This window comes from Taeniopygia guttata, chromosome 11 (assembly GCF_048771995.1).
Source record: "Taeniopygia guttata chromosome 11, bTaeGut7.mat, whole genome shotgun sequence".
NCBI classification, from domain to species: Eukaryota; Metazoa; Chordata; class Aves; order Passeriformes; family Estrildidae; genus Taeniopygia; species Taeniopygia guttata.
The window spans coordinates 4,966,906-4,988,621 of record NC_133036.1 but is presented as its reverse complement, the minus strand read 5'-3'; the positions used below and the strand labels follow the sequence as shown (position 1 = coordinate 4,988,621).

General features: G+C 39.8%; 1 protein-coding gene and 1 non-coding gene across 9 annotated transcripts in view; both read right to left on the bottom strand.

Annotated features, from left to right (window-relative positions):
* CNOT1 (CCR4-NOT transcription complex subunit 1) overlaps nucleotides 1-21,716 on the bottom strand; it is a 55,476-nt gene that overhangs the window by 20,990 nt on the left and 12,770 nt on the right. For 2 of the 8 annotated variants that reach the window (XM_030282198.4, XM_072934223.1), the window contains 17 exons: nucleotides 21,059-21,227; nucleotides 19,754-19,880; nucleotides 19,357-19,467; nucleotides 18,044-18,214; nucleotides 17,385-17,512; nucleotides 16,154-16,394; nucleotides 14,605-14,724; nucleotides 13,437-13,559; nucleotides 13,054-13,205; nucleotides 8,445-8,595; nucleotides 6,872-7,073; nucleotides 6,234-6,362; nucleotides 4,967-5,091; nucleotides 3,873-4,159; nucleotides 2,961-3,039; nucleotides 1,503-1,733; nucleotides 100-240 (listed from right to left, as the gene is read on the bottom strand). In XM_030282198.4, the coding sequence (XP_030138058.4) occupies nucleotides 100-240; nucleotides 1,503-1,733; nucleotides 2,961-3,039; nucleotides 3,873-4,159; nucleotides 4,967-5,091; nucleotides 6,234-6,362; nucleotides 6,872-7,073; nucleotides 8,445-8,595; nucleotides 13,054-13,205; nucleotides 13,437-13,559; nucleotides 14,605-14,724; nucleotides 16,154-16,394; nucleotides 17,385-17,512; nucleotides 18,044-18,214; nucleotides 19,357-19,467; nucleotides 19,754-19,880; nucleotides 21,059-21,227 (2,687 nt within the window). Of the gene's footprint in view, nucleotides 1-99; nucleotides 241-1,502; nucleotides 1,734-2,960; nucleotides 3,040-3,872; nucleotides 4,160-4,966; nucleotides 5,092-6,218; nucleotides 6,366-6,871; nucleotides 7,074-8,444; nucleotides 8,596-13,053; nucleotides 13,206-13,436; nucleotides 13,560-14,604; nucleotides 14,725-16,153; nucleotides 16,395-17,384; nucleotides 17,513-18,043; nucleotides 18,215-19,356; nucleotides 19,468-19,753; nucleotides 19,881-21,058; nucleotides 21,228-21,716 lie in introns of all 8 variants that reach the window. The other 6 variants (XM_030282197.4, XM_072934222.1, XM_012570327.5 and 3 more) reach the window with 3 other exon arrangements.
* LOC115496896 (small nucleolar RNA SNORA50) lies at nucleotides 7,983-8,118 on the bottom strand. Its single transcript, XR_003962424.1, has one exon. It is a non-coding gene; the product is annotated as a small nucleolar RNA SNORA50 (small nucleolar RNA).

The window sequence follows — 21,716 nt, the reverse complement described above, 5'->3', positions numbered from 1 at the left end:
ATTTTGTAGAAGTATCATCAACCCACACTTAAAAATGAATATATAAAAAAAGGATTAAGAGTATAAAAACTATTTTTACTAGCATTCTTTCATACTTGCCTTCTGTGTCATATTTGACTGAGACAGATTATTGAAGATGAAAGCAATTTTTTCCTGAACATTCTCCGGAGGTTCCACAATCCTCTCTGTTTGATCTGTTGCTACTAACAGCGTATCAATGTTGGTAGTATTAATGGAAGGCTGGAGGGAGAACAAGAAGTTAAGCATAAACAATACCTAGAGGTGACATCAAAAGAAACTTTTGCTCTCTTCTGTCAAGCAAAAATAGAATTGAGCATTATCAGGGGACATCTACTGTCTCGGATTCATTTTCAGCAGCACTCTGAAGGAGCCAAGAGATTTTTTTATTCTAAAAATGATGATCAATACTCAGCAGAAGAATGCTGCTGCAGAAGAAGCCTCTACATGCACATATAATAGGTGCAACTGCAATGGCACCCTTTAGGCCTTTAAGCCTGTGTACAATTATAGCTTGGAGAAAAATCACAACACAATAGTGAGCAGCACTTAACACAGCAGGGAGTCTCCAGGAGCACTTCAGTGTTGATTTGGGAAGAAGAAATCCCAGAGGTTACTTCTGAGACCAGGTTCTCATTCTAAGCTGCCAGCTTAAGAAAAGAGAATGTGGCCCTGGTCCCTAGAGCTGCAGCTCTGGACCCCAGGGCTTTAGCACCTGGTACATTGCAATTAAGGGAAAAGGCGATGCAGTTTTTAGTATCAATCCTGACTGGAGTTTAAATGGGAAAACATCTCAATATAACAAGTTTCTACATGATGTAATCAGGCGAGAAAGACATTAATAACTACACTAATGACTGTCCCCTCAAGCGTGCTCACAACACTTTCATCTGCATTTGGCTTTTGCCTCCTTTACAGAGACCTATTCAAAGATAGTCCCAGGCAGAAAGGCAGGCTCAACTTTCCAGTGCATCAGCCATCACACATAACAGCACATGGGACCAAGTGTGCCCCAAACCTTCTGTGCAATAGCCAATTCTATCTGCCAACCCTGTAATAACTCTGACAAGCTTCAGAGTTGTTTGCACAAGTTACCAAAGATGTGAAAAACCTAATGCAGTTAGAACTGTGTCAGATGTGTGCAGTAAGTGTTCTTAAGTCCCAAGCAGAATATCAGCTGCCAACTATTTTAAAAATCCTGTCTCAAGTCTTTAACAAAAATGTTTCTGTAATTATCTTTATAATCACAACCTCAAGAACACATTTCTACTTGACCCCAAAGTAATTGGGTAGTTTGATGATGAAAAACGCCTTCTCTCTACAAAAATGTTGGCCATATTTTAAAAGGTTATATCTTTTAATCATAAATAAGGATCACATTTTGAAAATCTGTAGTACATAAATGAAAACAACTTCTGTCTGTATGTACTTAGTCCAGAGCAGCATCTGCCTCTCTGGGAAGGGAACAATGACACAATGCTCACCGGCACATCTTTCTTGAAGCTGACTCCAGTTGGTCGGGTGATTGTAATGGTTTTTGCAACGGTGGTGGTGGTTGAGGTGGTCACTATAGTGCTGACTTGGCCAGCAAGAGGAGCTTTTGCTGGAACCTGGGCCTGGGCCTGAGCCTGGGCAAGTGCAATACTTCCAGGGGTGGTGATTGAACCCTGCATCTTCACAGGAGGATCTCTGGATTGCTGTCCATATTCTATGTACTAAAATAGGGTGAACAAGCACATACAAAATTTCACATGCAGCAACAGAACTATAGGCTGATTTTCAGCATGAGCACTATAAAGGTTTGCCAACAATCATTAAAATATTTGACAGTCTTGCCATAAAAGAATCTTTAAATATTACTGTATACTCTGATAAAGCACATCTTGTCATTATGAACTTACTGCAGAGGAGCCTCCAGTTCTGCCTGTAGCCTCAACAAATGCATACCAAGCATCACAAGAACTAACATGCTTGATATTTACAGAGTACTACCTAAAAAAACTCCATACCTATCCCTCCAAGTCTAGAGCAGCAGAACACAAGATGAGAAAGAGCCCAAGAACAATGTGTGAATATCAAGAAACAGGCTACAAAGCAGGTAAGAAGCCTTCTGCAAGGACTCTTGACAGCCAGACAGAATAGTCTGCAGCTCACCATTAATAAGCAAAACCACAGTTCAGAAATAGACAACTTTTAGATATTACATTTTTTTAAATAGTTCCATAGTAGAAGATGAGTTTCTTCACCACTGCTATACATTTTCCCAGAAACTGGATACAGACTGTCATTTAGGGGGTACAGTCTGAAAGCTGTTAGCGAACAAGACTGCTACTGGATTTTGTGCCTTCAGGTGTGAGCCTCTACCTTAATGGTAGAGCCAAACTTTTTCCTTATTTAGCTCATGCTCTTAAGCTCTACCACTGGGATCAGTTTTTCTGTATTTCTACCAATAAAAGCACGTTCAAGTCAGACACCATGTGATGAACACTGTTTTGGACAATAAGGTATTCCCATGGCTCTCAGACCTTCAGGAAGTAATTTTTTCCTGTATTATTTTATCAGGTCTAAGTATGAAGCTGTATAAAGCCAGCTGAATGACCTCTATTTTAGACTAAAACTCCAAATATTTAAGGGACTGGAATATGAATACACTGAGGCACTTTAAAACCTTCATGCATGGACATGCATGATTGGTTGATTATGCAGTTATATTCAGGTAGTTTCAACATAAACAACCAAATCAGATTTATGGGAGCAGGAAATGCACCTTCACCTGCCTACTCTATCCCAAAGCAAAACCTTTAAGAAAAGGCATTTGATTCTGTAGATGTAACATGGTCTAAAATCACCACAGATGAGACTGCTTTCCCAAAGGAAAACAGAAATTTGCTCTAAAGAATTTGGCACCATAGAAAGTTAGTGTTGCTTACAGACACACTCACCTCCTGTAAATGATGTGGGAACTGTATAAAGTGACTAATAGAAGCCAAGTGCTGACAATACTGGGGATAGTCCTTCAATCTGTCAGACAAAACATGAAGCATAAGCCCACATCAGAAACAGTATTAGAGAGAAACAACTATCATGTATGTCATTCCCATACAGCACCACAGAATTACTTCTGGACTCCTTACAGCAGTTGTGCTATAAACAAAGCACTACCTACAAAATATTTTTTGCTGCAAAATCTATTTTAAATGAATTAAACATTAAAGCACAAGATTTATTCACAGTAATTCATCTTTTCCTACATATCTGTACTTCTTACCTAGTACACAGCTGCATTTATATCCAGTGTTTGCAACAAGATTACTGGATAAGTTATTTGTACTCTGGTTCAGTGCATTTTAAACAGAAAACCAGAGCACACCTCATACCCAGAATCTTCTCTATCTGGAATTCATAATAAACTTTGAGAAAGAACTTTTTCTGAGATTGTTTAGCCATACTTTCCTGTGTAAAAGCAAAGTTCTAGAGCTCAGCTCTCAGTCAATCCTTCAGTAATGAACAGTGCAAATGGCACTCCACTGGAAAGCTGTGAAGAGTAATTACATTCACCCCATGTCTAACAAGCTGTTAGTTACTTCATCTAACTCAACACTTCACTGATTTTTATAGAGTCTAAGTAGTTTCAGCATCTCAGTTTGTCCCACATTTATACAGGTATCACACTAAACATTTTAATTTGGAAAGGTTACCCTTTAACTAGCACATTCACACATTTTGTTTCATCAGTGTATCTTTGAAGAAATCCCAAAGCTGAGCTGTGCACTCTTGTACGGCATGACTAGAGCAGGTTCAAGGTTCACAAGACAATACAGGCACTATTAGAACTGTACCAAACCCACACTCACCTATTTTTAAATCTATCTAGTGCAGCAATACCAAAATAGTACATTTTGGATGCAAAAGGCTTTCGTAAGGCTTCAAGAACATAGCGCAGGGCCAGGCCCAATGCCATATAAGTAACCAGTCCTTTCTCTATGATGCCCCCGAAGAGACAGGCTGTTATGTGCAGCTCTTTATCTGGGTACTGGGGAAAGAAGCGATATTCCTCAAACAAGTTCCTCAGCATACAGTTAAACACTTCTCGTTCCCGTTTAATGTTGGAGTCCTTAAACCTCTGCAGCATTTCCAAGACCTGCAAAGAAATTGGAAATTGTTACTAACAGATTTGCTTTCTTTCAGCCCTTTCCCAAGTTCATGTTTCATAAGTGTTTGCAACTACTAAGTTACATTGTGCTACCACAACTACAAAATAACTGCTTCATTTTAGAGAGCAGACAGACACATCACTACAACCAGCTTCCTCTTCAGACTTTAGTTCTCTTTTAAGCAACTGTCTTCACACAAAACTTTTTTGTGACTGCCTACGCCATTACTTTCAAATTAGAAAAATTAAAATTAATGTTGTGTCTTCCATAATTTATAACTGTGCAAATATATTAAAGTAAATTTGAAGTACTTCAAAGAGTAAGTACATCAGACCAATAATTACTCTCATAGAGACTAACAAAAATAATTATCAAAAGCTCAGAAGGTAGACCTTGGGACACTCTTATGTATCTGGATCTTGTAGCTATTTTTACAAAATTTAAAACCAAATACATTTAAGATAATTTATATAACTATTTAAAGGTACTCTTTAGCACTTATTTTCAACAAAAAAGCTTCCACACCACACTGAATCCTTCCCACTTAGCAGCATTTTAGAAGTGCTAATTAGAAATCTGAAGTCTTCAATCCAGACAAGTCAAAGCTGAATGTAATGAACAACTGCAAGTTCACTGTGAAAACACCTTTAACCAAGCAAAAAAGCCGTGCTGCAAGCATCCACCACGAGCCCTTTATTATTTCCCACTAAAAATAATACAAGAAGGAATAATTACAATCCACTTTATTGCAAGTTTCTGGACAGGTGCTGCAACTGCTGCAGAAGGGAACTCACCTCATCCACAGACATGGTTGGGTGTGGTGGATGGTTGTAAATACGCTGGAAGTAGCTGTTTGCCTCATCATCTATTTCTTTGCTAAAGTGCTGATTAGCCTCTGGCCACACCTGAGATAAGTCAGCTGTTAAAAAAAGGAACAGGTATCATACTCAGGACAACTTCTGACAGTCAGGATTTCATCTAGTTGTTTTCAACTCTTCCACCAATCTATACAGAACTGCTAGTTCTTCTGAAGAGCAGGATATTTAACCTTCCCAGTAGACAGGAACTGCTATTTAAAAATCTGTTTTCAATATGCTATATTTATTCAAAAAACTGCATCCTAAGATAGCATTAACCTCACACTGCTCTACTCTGAGAACCCAGCACACCCCAAGCTAACCTCAGCTGACAACTAAATAACTGAATGCAGAACAGTCTAGAATAAAGCATGCTACACAACACTAACATGCACACAAACTTGCACACAAACTTTCAGGCCAGCCAGTGAGCTTCCAACAAGTTTCTATTGAATGTTCAAGACCCAGAATATAAACCAGTGGTGACTACAGCCACCTCCACTGTACATCTCTAGAGATAGGTAACTTTGCTGTAATTGCATATGGCTTCTTTGATAGCTCCTCTGTAACAGCAATGTGGAAGGTTTAGCATATGGCTGTGCTTTCTGACCATTTTACTGCTTCAGCATCTCACTGTGAGCATGCTGCAGAGGCTTAAGCGAGTTAAGGATAATGGCTTAGTGTTAAGAACCAGATCATTTCTTTCAAAAACTATCTTTCCGCCAGCTTTTGTTCATCTTTTTTTTGTATACAATGTTGCAGTCTATTTCACTGTTTCACCTGTCAAGTTCTCTGCTGCAACAGGACCGTATGCAGGTTTAACCTTGTTACAAACAAAACAAAGAACACCCTGGTAGCAAGCACATACAATTCTCTGCCAAGAGTAGGCCAACATTTTTGTTCAAAACATAGCACGGCAGAAAAAGGACAGAAACATACTATTCATGCAAATCCATAACACATTATATTTTTATGCTAATGAGTTATTTTTTAACACCACCCACACCATGGACATTTGGCAAGCTCTTAGGATACATATTTGGAAGTACCTTTTTCATACTAATATAATAATACAAGAGCCACACTTCTAAGATTTACCACCTACAGATCAAAGCTTCCCCTGAAGGAAACACAGATTAACTGCAGACCACAGTCACACTGCACAGCCACAGACAACACTACCACTTACAAGGTTTCATCTTACTCTGCTGGAATGTAGGCTGGTTCAGTCCAGATGTGCTCAGCTTCCTTTGCACGAATGGGTCATTGTTCACCGCAGGAAGGCCCAGGGCTCCAGTTCCTATGCCAGTCAGGCTACCCGTAGTAAGACCACCTACTAAAAAACAAACTTGTAGTAAGACTACTAGCTGAAAGCAAACAATTGATCATCTCTGCTGCACCCTCACAGTATCCACTTACCACTCCTCCTAACACTTGTAATTTCCAAGAACTCAGAGCTTTATAGCCTCATTGCTGTCTAATATGAAACAGTTTTAACATAAGCAGTTCTTCGTTTCTGTCCCATCCCAAAATAATGCTGCTATATTTGTCAAAACACTCATCCTCTTGACTCAAACCTTTTACCTACTGCAGCTCCAACACTCTGAAGTGCTGTTTCAGCAATGACCCAGGAGTGAGGACTCCTCACTCCATACTGGAGTGTAACTCCCTTCCCTATGACATAGCTGTTCATCCAGTGCGACTTCCCACCCCTAAAGGGAAGGAAGCACCCAACCCTCCCTTAAGGAGTGGGCTGTCACATTCAGTATTTCCAGCCACAGCAACAAGAGTGCCTTAGCTGTGCCATGTCAAAAACAAACCACTCCACCCGAAGAGCAGTACCTGGAAGCTGTGAAGAAAGTCCTCCGATGCCACTGAAACCGGTTGTCTGGTTTTGGGTGGAAAGAGGTGGGAACGCTTTTGCTGGTGACTGAGGAGTACTGAATGCAGAGCCCAAGTTTGGAGGGAAGCCTTGCATGCTCTGGGTGTGAGGAGCAGCTGAGCCACCCAAACTAAGAGAGGCCATTCCTGCAAGCGAGTCAATCTGAATGAAGAAAGGAAAATTATACAAACTCCATAAAACACAATCCAAATTATTTTTGGCATGTTTTGTACAAAGACGGCTACATATCAAAACATTTATGAGTAAAACTCTTCTGCATGGTTACTGTAAATTCTGAAGTCATCCAGATCACCCCAAAAGACTAGTTTGTCTACAGAACGCACTCTTATTTTTCTTCTGCAATCCCATTAAATCCCGTTCTCTCACAGGTTCTACAGAAAGCCTGATTATTCCACAGTCTGTAGTTGAACGTAACACAACAGTAAATGCTTACAATAAGCAGCATTTACTTCTACTCACAGATCTTTGTACTAGAGTAGTTTATGCTCTGCAGTTTGCAATCTCAGACCTCACCTCAAGACTTACAAAGCTGTTTCATTTCAAACTTAAGAATATTTTTGACTGTCTTAAGGACCCTACTATGCCAACTTTTCACAGCTAAATACCTGAATGAAGTCTACAATAAAAAACATTAAGACCTGGTTTATGGATAGGAGGGAAGGCACAATACAGTCTGCCAAAGCAGTAAGTTAAGGAACTGATTAGGAATAGCAGAAAATGGTATTATTTACCCAGAAGACAATATGACTACAGAATAAAAATTGCTGCTGTTTGTTCATGAGTTATTTGTAGCAGGTTGCCAAGATATTTGGTACATCTGATGAGCAACTTTAATAAAGCAACAATTCAAAAGAAAACCACTATCTGCATTTAGTTTATGTAATCTACTGACAATTCAGTCATTCTTAAATGCTGAATTGTCACTATTTAATATGAAATACTTTTCACCAGTTAAAAATCTGCCATTGAATGTAACTGCTAGAAGCAAAACCTGTCTGTAATGTGTTGCTCCCAGAGGAGGAAGGGATGATGAGTGGCAGGGATTAACTGAAATGTACCTTGTTTTTAAAAGAGCAGTTCAGTTGAGAGCTGAAGAGCCCCAGTTATAACAAGTCCTTATGCTCTAGCACTGTGGCTTGGCCCGTGAAGCTACAAACAAGACACATCAGATTCAAAGGCAGTGCTTAATTCTCAAAAGTCCTAGTAAATTTTAGCACTTTAAAAGAAAGCCTCCGTTATTTTAAGTAAACCAAATATCTGTCCCTCCTCAGTGCTCCCATCCGGTAATACTTCACAGTTACTTCTTACAGACATCAGTGAAGTGAAAGACAGTTCTGAACTACATCACTCAGACATTATTCTTTAGTTACAAGCAAGCTATCAAGACATGCAAGCACAAAACTATGTGTAGACGATGTTTGACTTAGTCCTGCAGAAAGAGCTCAACTAGTACAGCAGAACTAGCACTACATCAACACCATCTTCTGAAAATGCAGCATGTGATTGTTCTACCTGCACAGGAGAGATGGCATCCAAGCTGCTGGCGCTGGGCGGGCGTCCTTTGGGCATGACTCCGGGTGGGGGCTGTCGAGCCTTGTTCATGACATTACTGCAGTTTGCTACCATGGTGAGGATCGTCTCTGACAGCTCCGGAGAAACACTCCTGGGATGCAGAAGCACGACAGTGAGCCACGTAACATTCACAAAAATAAGGCCCTTATTTGATTTTCCTCGAGAAATTCAGGCCATATTTCACAAAAAGAAGCTGCAAAACAACACCAGCAAAAGCTACATTTTGTTATTAGAAAAACTGGCCTTAGATAATTTTCCAAGAGAAACAGCTACATTTAAATAGAAAAGTTAAAACTGTAGTTCTACAACAATCTCCAATTGACTACTATTTTGGTTTTGGTGATTCAAATACTCCTTTACAGTTACAGCAGCAAGTAAGGGCTTACAGAAGGCTGGGATATGTACCTGCATGACTCTAACACGTTCTTGAAGAACCTTTGCTGCTGTCCACATTAGAGGCTATATACCAGTATAACAGCTTAGCCTCAGGAATTAAAGCACAGATAGTGATGCTGTGATCCCTTGCTCATATCTGCCCCTCAAGGCTCATTCCTGTACCAAACTTCACCATTTATGGTTATTCTCATTCTGAATCTCGTTACACACAAGGTCTCTCTAAAAGATGAGATACATGGGCCATGTACTCACAGACAAAAAAAGAAGAGGTAAATATCACCACCTGCTTCACTAAAACTCATCTGTCTACAGACTGAAAGATGTGCTTCACACACTGGCATTAAACCCAAACAGACACAGGAAATTTAATTATTCAAGGAAAATATAATCAAAAAACATCAGAAAACTCAAACTTAGGCACAAAGTCATTGCACAGTCCAGAGCAGCCAGTACCTCTTTCCAAAGTGTTCCATGTCTGACTGGCAGTTCCCAAACTGGAAGGAAAGCCAGCTCTGTCGCTGACTTACCTAACCACAGGCATAATAACAGAACACTAACATTTTCCTTTTGGAAAAAAACAGCCAGTTATTTATGCTTTCCTGAACTTCAGTTATACCTTTCTGGTGAGGACAGCTAAAGCTGCAGATTCCTTCCTGTAATGGTGCAACTATCTTAATACAGCTTTGTTGTTCTGTTAACATTTTCTGAAGATTCCTCATTTCAATTCAAATTTCAAAAGCTTTTACTGCTCAGCTCTTGGGATGAGGGGAAAAGAACAAAGGAACCATGTTGGTGATTAAGGCAGAAGAATTGAAGATTAGCCTTCAGCTTTGGCAGGTACCCTGTTATGGGACACACTGAATTAGTTAAGGGCATCCAGCTGTTCTCCAAAGCCAGTGATCAACAATGCAGTGTGGGGAAAATCCCACCCATGAGAGATGGGAATCTGGGGAGGTATCATGGGTGACCAGGTTTCTATACAGGGCAATGGACATGTTAATAACTGTTTCACAAGCTGCCTCCTCTATGCTCTTTTAACATCCTCTCACCAGAGCCTTGTTTCAAAGACTTCAAAACAAATGGCCTTGGGGGGAATGTATGAAAATGCAATCAGAAATCTACCTTCAAAAAACCCCAAAGAGATTTCTTTTTCAGAAAGTGCAACCAGACCTGTAGACAGAGGTCTGAGCTTGCTACACGGTAGAGTCAGTATCTACAGTATATATTTGCCCTCACCTGAGCCAGTCTCAGAAATCTCAACACTCAAATGTATGTATGACCAGTGGAAATGCACCACAGGATTTTTTCTGATGCAGGAGGCATTTCAAGACCATACAGCACTTCAGCCAGCCATGGAATGGGTCATGGGAGTCTACAGTTCCAATGTCCTTACCAACCTCCGTCTTTTGCCCTCCTCCTTTTTCGGGGGTTAAACTTGCAGTCTTTATGCTTAAACACTACAACATGCTTTTGCAAAACAAATTCCAATTTGCTGTAGATAGATAATATGGCAGCCCAGAATGAGGACAAAGACAGACTTAAAATCTCCAAGCTGGATATTTATGGTGACTGGTTAGGCCATTTGTGCTTTGGAGAGATGCATTAATATTTTGTCCCACCATCTAGGCAGACTTAAGGTTAACTTTTTTATCATGTCAAGAGACACACTGCTGTATCAAGTTGCAAACATAATAGTATTTTTAGATAGCACAGAACTGCAGGTTTTCTAAAAAAAAAAGCCAAAAAACCAAAATCCCAAACAAACCAACCAACCCACCCAACAAAACAAAAACCTACAAAAAAAACGTAGTCTGCATTTCAGGCAAATGAAGTTGGTGGGCTGAGAGCCAGGGACCAGAGTCTAGAGCAACAAAACTGTCACTGTAAGGGAAGTTCCAGCTTGGTGAAATCACACATTCATTTCTCTTACTCTTTTTTCCCCCCAAACACCTTCTTATAAAGTGGGAACAAGTCTTTTCATTCCTGAGGAACAGGTACACAGAAGCCTCTTCCCTGCTTGAGACAAGGACTGAGAAGAAATGACCATTCCCCACACTGACACACTTGGACCATGCAAGACATGACTGTGTGGAGAAGGCAAAGCTGCCCCTCTCAACTCACTGCAGCTCCACGAGGGAAGGACTTCTCACAAGCACCTTGTTAATAAATTACATGGTTGGTCAGCCCGTGGTGCCTGCAGCCAAGCCTGACTTCATTGTAAAAACCCTCAATAATAGAAGGAACACTTATTTCTTTTTGAAGACTCACTGTTACATGATGCCACAACTGCAGTGTTCACCAGTGATAAACAAGCTGCACCAAAAATAAGTCTCAGAACATGGCACGGACCTGGTGGCTAAAAAAAAGTGTCTCCCCAGTCACAAAACAAGACAAGAACTAACTACAGCCTAATTAAAGAGCAGGCTCCTAAATCAACAGATTTAGGAGATGGCAGGCTTCAGCTAGTGAACTACCCTCCCAAATATATTTCATATTTACTGTGATTTTAACCTTCTAGTCTTTACAACGCCTGCTTCCATTTGTGACTGAAACCTAAGCTAATCAAAGCAATTGCTTCGTGAAAGAAATCCAAGCTTTTTCTTTGTAAAGCTCAAAGAGAATAACTAATGGAAAATGACTGCAAGTAGGTCACATTCTTGTATAAAAGGGAATAAAAGTAGCTAAAAAAAGAAACCAAAGGCTGTGAGAATTGTGCCAGTAGAGAACTAGTGGAGTTTGAAATTAATGGAATAAATAAAACTCGGTAACACATTAAAATTCAGAACACAATGACATTAGATGCAATTCAAATCTACAGTTAACTATTAAACCTCTAAAACACAGACACTGCAGCATGCAAAATAAGGAATATAAGTTCATTTGAGAATTACAGTCTCGAAAGATGCACTTTGACTTGAAAGTTAAGAGCTATGTCTTCTGACCAAAACGTGTGCTACATCATTTTATTTTAGAAACAGCCTTTGAACTACAATTGCACAGGTTCCAGCAGAAAAACAGGAAGTCTTGTCTTTTCTCCTAAAGTCTTACAGGTATCTCAACTTCTCTTTCAGTTCCAGTATTCATTGTGACCAACTCTATGTTGGTACCAATTTCCTACTATTCACATGAGAGCCATGAATCATCCTGAGTTGCTTTAAAGACGTTTCTTACCTCTTTCAAGATCACACTGGCTAAGCAAAGGACACACTATAAAACCCCAGATTATGTAACACACACTTGGACATGCCAGCCTCATCTGGTGCCAAAATGCAGCAGCAAAACATGCCCCATCCATCTCCAGCTTCCAGTCACTCTGGGCTTGCACACTGCACTACGTATGCTGCCTCTCGTTACCACTGAAATATTGCAGCAGTTCAACACACCTTGATCTGACAGCATTAAGAAACAACACCACAGATGTTTTACAATTCTCAGTCACATTTACTATGTGTGTACATAGCATTTAAAGACTGATTTGTCCAACCACAGTTTCCATCAGCCCTGTATTCCAGCTCTGCCTCTAGCAGCTCTCAAATCTAAACCCTTTTCTTTTGACTTCAGCTAAACAATCTGATCTGCAAAAGATGTTCAAAAGATGTTCAGTATTTTTCATCTTTGACTACTTTGAGTCTCTCTCAAAGACAACAGAAGTTACACTTATCTAGTTTCAGTCTCAATTACACTACAATCACCACTCCCCACTTTTCTCCTACCCATAAGGATGGAATGAGTGCTTTGTGCCAAAGCAGTTACCACACAGAAATATTTGGTTAATACAATCACAAAATCCATTATAAGACAGTTTTCCAAGATGCTGTCCCATTCTGTAGCCGTGGCCTGGATTCCTTTGTCTGAATTACAGCCCTGTATCTATATAGTCATTAAGAGCTGATTATCTGACTAATCAGACAGCCTCCAGCCACCAAGATCAGCTCACCTGTTTGACGATAAAGACAATACTCAAACTCTTGTGATCTAGCCTACAACAGAAATTTCAATACAAAATTAAATGTACTACTGCACCTATCCCTGCAAGTTTATACGCTCTCATTAGCCCCATCCTCCACATGAAATTCCAAACCAGCTGTGACCATGTGCCAGAAAGCCAGCTGCAAATGGATTACTCTTTCAGCATAAGCAATATAATTCTTACCCAGCACAAGCTTGCAGACAGGCCAACATAGTTGCCAAGGTTTCCGGAGGAAGCTGAGCACTTTTGGGCTGATCCTTTTCTGGAGCAAGGCCACCCAGGATAGATGGACATCTTCTCTTTAAGAAAGTCATACAGGCCTGGATGAAAGGTTCCTGAGGAAAAAATGTTATCTTAATCTCTCAAACCACATCCAAGACACTATTTCAAACTTGGCAATTGCACCATGGAAAGAATTGCACTAAGCTACTATAGTTCAGTGAAAAAGTTGAACTATCAGACCATGGACACTTTTGACATCTTTAAAGCTACTTAGAAAATTGTTAAAGTGACTTAAGTTAGTCACTGGCAAGAGTACAAAAATAAAGAGAAAAATCCTGCTTTACCCCATGCTCCCGAATTTTATCTGTGAGCCATTTGTCAAGTTTGAGGTATTCCCGTCGAGAGGCAAGTGCAGCAAGGTCAATAACAAAGGCAAATGGAGTACCATTTAGCAGCATTGACAAGGCCTAAAGAAAGAAAATCAGAAGACTACTAGTGAAGACACACAGATACCCTTTCTCCTTTCTTTTCTTTCTAGTTCCCATACATGTTTTAGTAAAGAGGTTTTATTATGACATGCTGCTATGCTTTCTTTGTCAACGAAGATTGGTACTATCAACTTCACTTATCGCTCGCTTGCGAGACAAATAAGCAAGAGCTCTGATTTGAAATCATGACTTCACCTTCTTTGAAGTGACCTTGTGCTGACAGTTTTAAATTCCAGTGATATGAAAAACCACCAGCAAGTGGTCAAGAGCTACCAAAGTGATATTGCTACGAAGTTAAGCAGAAGAATGTAGCATTTTCCTGCAAACACCTCAACCACTTCAGAGATACTCAGAACATATCTGCTCCAAAGAGGTCATATCTGAACACTATAATTGCTACAACAAAACTGACTTCAAGCAGCAGCTGGTGCTCTTACACTCTGAGAAACCCATTTATTTTGCACCTAACTTTAGGAAGCAATAAAGGCTTCAAAGAAGTTAGTCACAACTTCCAGTCTTTTGCCAATGTATAAAATCTAAGAACTAGTCGCATTCTCAAGAAATCCCCACTCCATTATGTTGAGCAGTGCCACCTTCATACAAACATCTGATATTTTCTACATTGTCATTTCAGTAATCAGTAAGTAAAACAGTCAAAGCTCTTCCTGGATTCACACCACATTCACACAGCAAGCAGTTCTATTGTGCTGCTTCCCAAAGTACTCGTCAGCTAAGCCACTATAACCAACCCCACTGCAAATACCAAGTACAATGTCTTGTGCTCACAACAGGACTGGCTGGAAGCATCTGCAATCAGACACCACAACTCAGCTGAAGAGTACTTTAAGTCATATGAATGTAGGGTTTTTTTTAAGATGAGAGACAGAAGCCACAAATTGAGTCATGCCTAAACAATGTAATCCTTACAAAATTAGTCTAAATCAAGCTTAGCTTTTGTTAAAAGATAAGCAAGTCAGCATGAGGCACCAGACAAAAAATAATGGCAGTATTTTGCAAAACTCACCTTCAAGTCTTGTGCCACATCAAGAATACGTGATAATTTTGCCTGATCATACTGCTCCCCTCTCATGTACCATTCTGCCATGGCATGCATGATAAGCTGACGAATTGAAGGAGACTGACCCTGAGGAGAATCAAATTAGGATTGTACTTCATGATTCTACTAACAGGATCAATTATGTGAACATTCAACAGGGTATTTCACAACTAAAAAGCTTAACATGCAAATATATTTACTCTTTAGCTTCAGAACTTGCTTCTGATTTGACCTCTTTCTATGCAAAAATAAACTACCAAGGAGCTACAAATAAATGATGTAGCTAACTGCAAATGGTAGATACATACATCCCCACCTCTTTCCTACCACTGTCCAGGACCAATTCCTCTTTATCATAGGCAAATAATTTTCAGACTACACAAGTATTTACAAAGTGTTATGCCTGACATGATGTCCTGAAGTGAAAATTCAGTACCACACCTTAAAAAGGAAAACAGAGTATCTAGATCATTGCTCATAAAGGAGCAACTTCAAAATACAACACAAGTAAGATTTTTATGGCAGCAAGGGTTTTGTTTAAAGGAAAAGTGTCATGGGAAGGCACCACGTCCCATGGCAATCATCATTCAGTGCCCTAATGTCAGACCTATGCTATGGAAAAATTGCTTCTTTTGCCATTTCAAAACTTCATGCAAAAAGCACTTCACATCTATTCTACCCCTCGTCCTTCCATTTAAAGACTTCCATCAAGAAAATATAAAACATTCATAGCATGACCTCAGAGATCAAGCTTCTTGCCATTAACTCTACTCTAGATGAACAGGGAAACATGGTTGCTAATGCAGATTGCCTCCAACCCCAGAGATTTCCCCCAGTTTTAATTTCATATGACTTCTCTTTGTTTAACTACTAGTACACACAATGATGAAGGCCACACCAAACAACACATCCGTCAGAAGGATGGGATTTGCACACACAGCTACTATATCTCCACATGGAAGCTCTCCTTCAAAAAGCTCAGGAGCCAGTCCCAAGTTTTCAGAAAACACCCAGACTCTGAAAACTTCCAGGGCAGGTAGCTTCTTTGTGTCTAGAATAGCTTTCGCCTTTTTGGCAAGTAAAAAGGAGATTATTTTTGTTTAAATCTTCTCACTTCAGGTTTTTATATTTTACATGTGTGAGGTTGAGAGTTGAAGGGGCGGGGTAGGTAATGCTGTTGTCAGGGGTTTGGGGGTTCTGCATTTTTTTTCCTTTTTCTTAAAATAAAACTGTGGTCAACTTTGTTTAAAGCTAAAGGTATAAAAAGTCAAACTTAACTTGCTTCTCTGTACTTTTCCAGGAATATTTTCCCAGTGAATATTATTGAAAACTAAACCGTATCAGTTTGCTTCAAGTCAGGGAAGAGATATCCCAATATTTTGCATAAAACATGGATCATTCGCCTCTTGGATTTTAAACTGACCAGTTCATAAACCAGTACAAACACTGTCAGAACTGTTCAATCCATTTAACAAACTTTCGAGTTACAGGAACAAACTACAGTGAAAATACTTACCTGCCCATGCCATGCATAGTGCAAAATGATGGCTGAGTTGGGATGGTTGCCAAGGAAAATTGGCATGAGCGTGGAGATGAGTTCATGGCGCAAGGTGTGCCAGGACGTGTTGATCTGCAATAAGGCCAATACCAGCATATCTGGGCAATGCTTGATAGGAAAACTGAAGAGCTGCTTAACCTGTTCATACTGCCCCACTTCTGCCAATCGTAACAGAGACTCAATCAAATCCAGGCTCTTCCTAACAAAAGAGAAGGAAAAACAAATAGACAACTCCCACAAACTTACCAAGCAGCAAGTTTACAGGATCCTGGATTCAAGTATTTTATGGCAGCAACTGTAAGAACATATAAAGCAACACCCACTGCAAACAACCTGACACTGCAGCTCTTATCATGTACAATTAAGCCTGCAAGAAACCATAAAAAATAACTCAAGATCTTAGGAACTCCTAATTATGTTAGGGAGGAGAGGGAACTGAAAGATGATGTTGAAGAAATTCAGCTCAAGCTGGGTCACTTAAGATAATTGAACTTGAAACATACTTCCAGAAAATACATTTTTTAAAGTGTAAATACTTCCAGGAATGCACTTTTTAAAACATCTCAAAGTCCCCACTCATGAAAGTTAGTGAAGACACTCTACTTGTTTTGCCTGCTTTACAGACAAGTGATCATTGCCCATTTACTTGTATTCCTCATCCTTCAATTCTCTATTCTGGGCCATAAAATTGAAAAAGAAGCAAGTATCTGTACTGAAATAAGCTACATGGCTATATCAAAAACAGGGTGTAAAGGTCAGCTCAAAGTCACACCAGTCAGCTTTATGCAGTAACTCACTAACAGCCACATACACATTTACTAATTAAATTTTAGGACTACTTTCATGCAAGCAGATCAAGTTTCTCTAATATCATCCTGGGAAAGACAGATTAAAGTTTCAAACCGCCTCCTCTATTCCCTCTCCTTTCAGCTTGCAGGATATGCCAAAACACATCAGCAGACACTCTCCAAATAAGCTGAAGACTCCAACAAAAGCAAGGTATTATGGAAGTACACAGGAAGTTCTGATACTGTGAATAGTTTCACCAAACATGTCACAAATAATAATGGCTGATCTACTGGTATGTACACAGCTACAATAAATCTGGCTGCGTGAAGACAAAACCACCTTAGACCAGACAATTAATCTTACTCCATGTATGAAAAACAGTTGAGAGCAGGTTTATTACCATGTAGCAATTTCTCGATTGTCATCCTCCGGTGGTGCTTTCAGGATGTCTGTGGCAACAGTATGGCAAGGGTAGTCAGCAAAACAGAAGATGTCAGGGTTTATGAGGGAATGTTGGATGAAGGAGAGCTGGAATAGAAAAAGATGTCAGAATTAGTTTAGGTATTAGAGTTTCAGAATCCTTCCGCTTATCAAGTGCCACATTTTGAGAATGATACAAATCAAATAAGCAGCAGGGATGAGCCAAGCTTCACTGTGTATTTTAAGCAAGACTGAACTTCACACTTCTAGAATTCAAGAACGATGGGTATAGACATGTTGAGGATACTTGTTTGCATGAAGCTGTAGCCTTTTTGTGTAACCAGGTAAGCACTCTAGAGCACTGCCATGCAGCAGCAGTTCCACGCTCAGCTGCACTACACACCAGAACTCTGCTGGGGCCAAAGGTAGGGTGACAGTGCACAGCAAGTGACCATATCCCACACAACGCAGTAATCACAGACAGTACTTCTGTAACACACCTGAGGCTTGTCCTTACAGGCCAAGGTCTCAAATGAGGATTATCTAAACACTGACACTACTAATCTCCCTTTATCATTCAAGAAATTCAGGAAATTTGCAAATATTCTACAGATACAGCAAAAATGTTGGTAAACATACCTGGCCCTCTGCATGCTTCCAAGGTCTGTATATGGCATTAACTGGAAAAACTTCCATGCCCAGCCCTCTCTGGATGCCAAAAACGACAATTTGCAGGCCCTTGCTATCACGAATCTGAAATCCTGGATGGTCCAATTCATACGTTACTACTTTGAAGTCCAGGTTAGGGTTCTGCAACCAGACAAGCAAGGATTGTGAGCTTTGCACATTACCATCTTTGTACTGTCTTGAAAGAACCCCTCTTCATCAGTATTGTATCCAGCTTAACATCCACCCAACTTTCAGCTGAATGCAAGGGTTTTGTTTTGAAAAGAGATGTATTTACATAGTTCTGAGAATTTGATGCAAGTTATGTTTAATGTTTTAAACTACCCCTAACTAATCTCACTAATGTGAGATTGCACTTCCCCAGCATAACAGTAGCTGTCTCTCCTTCCAAAAACTTAACAATTCTTTAAACACTCCCAAACATATAGCTCCTCTCTTAGCATAATAACTTTCTCCTTTCCTAGGCTTCCACACCCTCTGATAAAAGGCAGAAGGGTCTGATCTGCTGGCAAGCAGAATCTGCTCCTACTTTTGCAAAATGTAAACTCCAAGACCTTGTAAAGCACCCAATGTATTTTCATGAACAGTGTGAAACAATATTAATGAGGGAGCTTGGAGGGAACTGGCCATTACAGAACACAAACCACTCATTTCAGAGATAGGTGAGCACCAGAGGCAAATCTATTTTATGGCCCAAGGTTTAGAAAAACAAAACCCTGCACAGGGAACATACAGAAAAAATCCTGTCCAAGGCAAACAAAGGAAATGGTACTCATGTTTAACTGAGTTCATTACAAAAATCACTGCTTATAAAGCAGTGAGAAAACCTTCCATTTCTATAGTGTTATCATACCTAAGAAGCGGTAAAGAAGAGCTTTGGAATCAGTAGCTACAAAAATACCTTCATTTTCATCACTAATGTCTACAGTAAGAAGTTTTCTAAAACAGTATCTGATGCACAAAACTTTCCACTGTCAGAAATACACTGAAAACCAAAAATCCTCAGAGAACACATACTGAAATACATGGGAGCAGTGTGGAATGAATCTCAAACTGCACCCAAGTTACTCATTCAAGTAGTTTCCATTTCCCAGAATTCCTCATAATTTCCTTGTTCATGTGGGAAAAACCCCCAGCATTTAAGTACAGTTAAGTTAGAGATTCAAAGATATTCAGGCTGTTGGAGAGCTTAGAAAGGTTTATAAACATACTGAGATATGCCCTGCTTTATCCATATGAAAGACCAAGATGCTTACAAGACTTACCAGCTCTTTAAGAACATCAATCAAGACCTCCACATTCCAGGTATGGGCTTGGCTTCCGTCACTCTTATCTTTGCCATCACTCCAAATCCCACTGCCAGGAGCCGAAATAGACTGCAAATCAAATACACCGAATCAAACACTAGTAAAAAATAAAGCAGTCTCAACACCCACTGGCTATAGAACCCCCTGCACTAGAAAGGTATAAAGTTCAGACTAGTAATGACATCAGTTTAACACACTGAGAATCTTTCATTCCTGAAAGCATTACAGAGATTTACAGCAGAACAGTCAGAAGTACAAGTATTGAATAATACAAGCAATTGTTAAATTCCTAGAAGTCAGAATTTTAACTCCTCCTTCTGCTGAAATATAATGCCCAGGACAACAGGCCACTCACTTGTAATGGAATACCGTCTGTCAATCCTGAATGAGTTCGAGCCATCATCCCCAAAACCCTGGCAACCTGGGCAGCTGTGACTTCCCGAACACCAAATTGCATGATTATGTTGCGACATTCTTCAACACTAAAATCCAACAAAACAGAGAGATCTTACAGGAAAGCAAGTTTCACTGCAGCACAAATTAGTCAAATGATCCAACATAAAAAAAATCCAGGACAATCAAGAAAAAAAATTCAGTATACAATCTGTGCAATTATTTCCATGAAATATACTATGCCACGTTCCAGTTCAAAGCCAGGTGTACTGAAGTGACAGGGATGTCACAGAGATGTTTCACAGACTATGCTCTGTCAAAGCGAAAGCACAGGATGGGTTTAGCACTCTTCTTGGTTAAAAGCACTTCCACTACTGATCTGTGATACAGAGCTTCAGAAACTCAAGTTTTCTACTACCTAAAGCAAAACAAAGGCTTTGAGAATGCACATTTCAAAATGCTGACATGCACTCTTCAAAGGTAAGTTGTGAACATTTGCCCTTCAGCCTGATACAAACCATGGCATCCCTGAGCAAAAACCTCCCAGGAGACAAGAGAGAAAACAAAGAGCAGATGACTGAGTTTCAACTTCAGAACTGAAGGCTTTTTTTGCAATTTTTTTCCCGTTTTGTGTATGCTTCATAACTAGGCCAGGAAGATTTATATAGCATGAGTATATAAACTGTTTTATTAACAGGCATGTGTTAACAAAGGAAATAATTCAGTATCTTCCAACACATGTGTTTTTACTTCTTGGTTTAAACCGAAACTCATGTTAGTACCTTCAAGATTTCATCACCTCCCCAAAGTAATCAATAGTCTCTCTTGAAATACAGAATTTAATTCTACCTTATGCTTCTTACAAAAAAAGCAGTTTAGCTTCATTCTGAGGGCTAAGTTTTGCAAGAGCAAAGTTCTTTCAACACTCTAGTGGGATTTAGCTGGAATTTATGTCTACCCAGGCACTTTCATTTTCACTTATGAAAGGGTGATGGTCAAATTCTTATGAAACCTTCACAAGCAACGTGAATCCTTTTATGTAGCACTTCTTACCATGACAAAATTCTACACAGTGTTTACAGGCATGTAATACACATCAGAAGGAAGCAAAATACAACCAGAATTCAAATAAACAATCTCATAACTCTTGACAGGATTCTACTTATTTTAGTAGTTAAAGTGCTCTTTACCTTTTACCTCAAGAAACAAGAAAGAAAACCACCACCACCCAAAGTTACATACTTGAAAAGTACATTTTCCTACAAACCTTGCACAAAAGCCATAGCCAACTTCTTGCATGAAATCTGCCAGAGAACTCTCCATCATGGTTTTGGCTATCCCTCCAGAATCAGGCAGGATCCTGTCCATTAGAATGTCCCGTTTTTCAGGGTATAGAAGTGGTGCAAGCACCACAGGGCAACGCTCCTGGGGAAAATCTAAAGGCAAAAATAACAGTGTATCAAAACATCCAGAACACCAGTTGCATGTGAAAGAGTATTCAAAATTATTCCACTGCTGTGCTAGAGTTGGCCTACTGCTGCAGAAATCAAGAGAGCACTGATGCAGCATCCCTCCATCCCATTCTCAGTTCTCTAATGGCACTGGGATATTCCTAAAGAAGAATAATGTAGACTAAACTAGGCTCATGGAGGTTCACAGCAGCTTGCAGCTGCCCAAAAGCCCAGCAGCTGTGCGAGTGTAAGTTTAGAACTAGACTGTCACTAACCGTTATCCAAAAAAAGCACAGGGCAGGAAACAACACAGCAGTCCAGCAAAAGCCATTCCTCTAACTCAGGAAATATCAGGAAACAAAGGATCCGCTACTGAGTCTAAGAAATATAGCAAAACTAAGCCAGGCACTTGGGCATAGAAAGAGTAAATACTAATTTTTCCCTTCCTGGCAGGCAAAGTTTGAGAGAGACAAG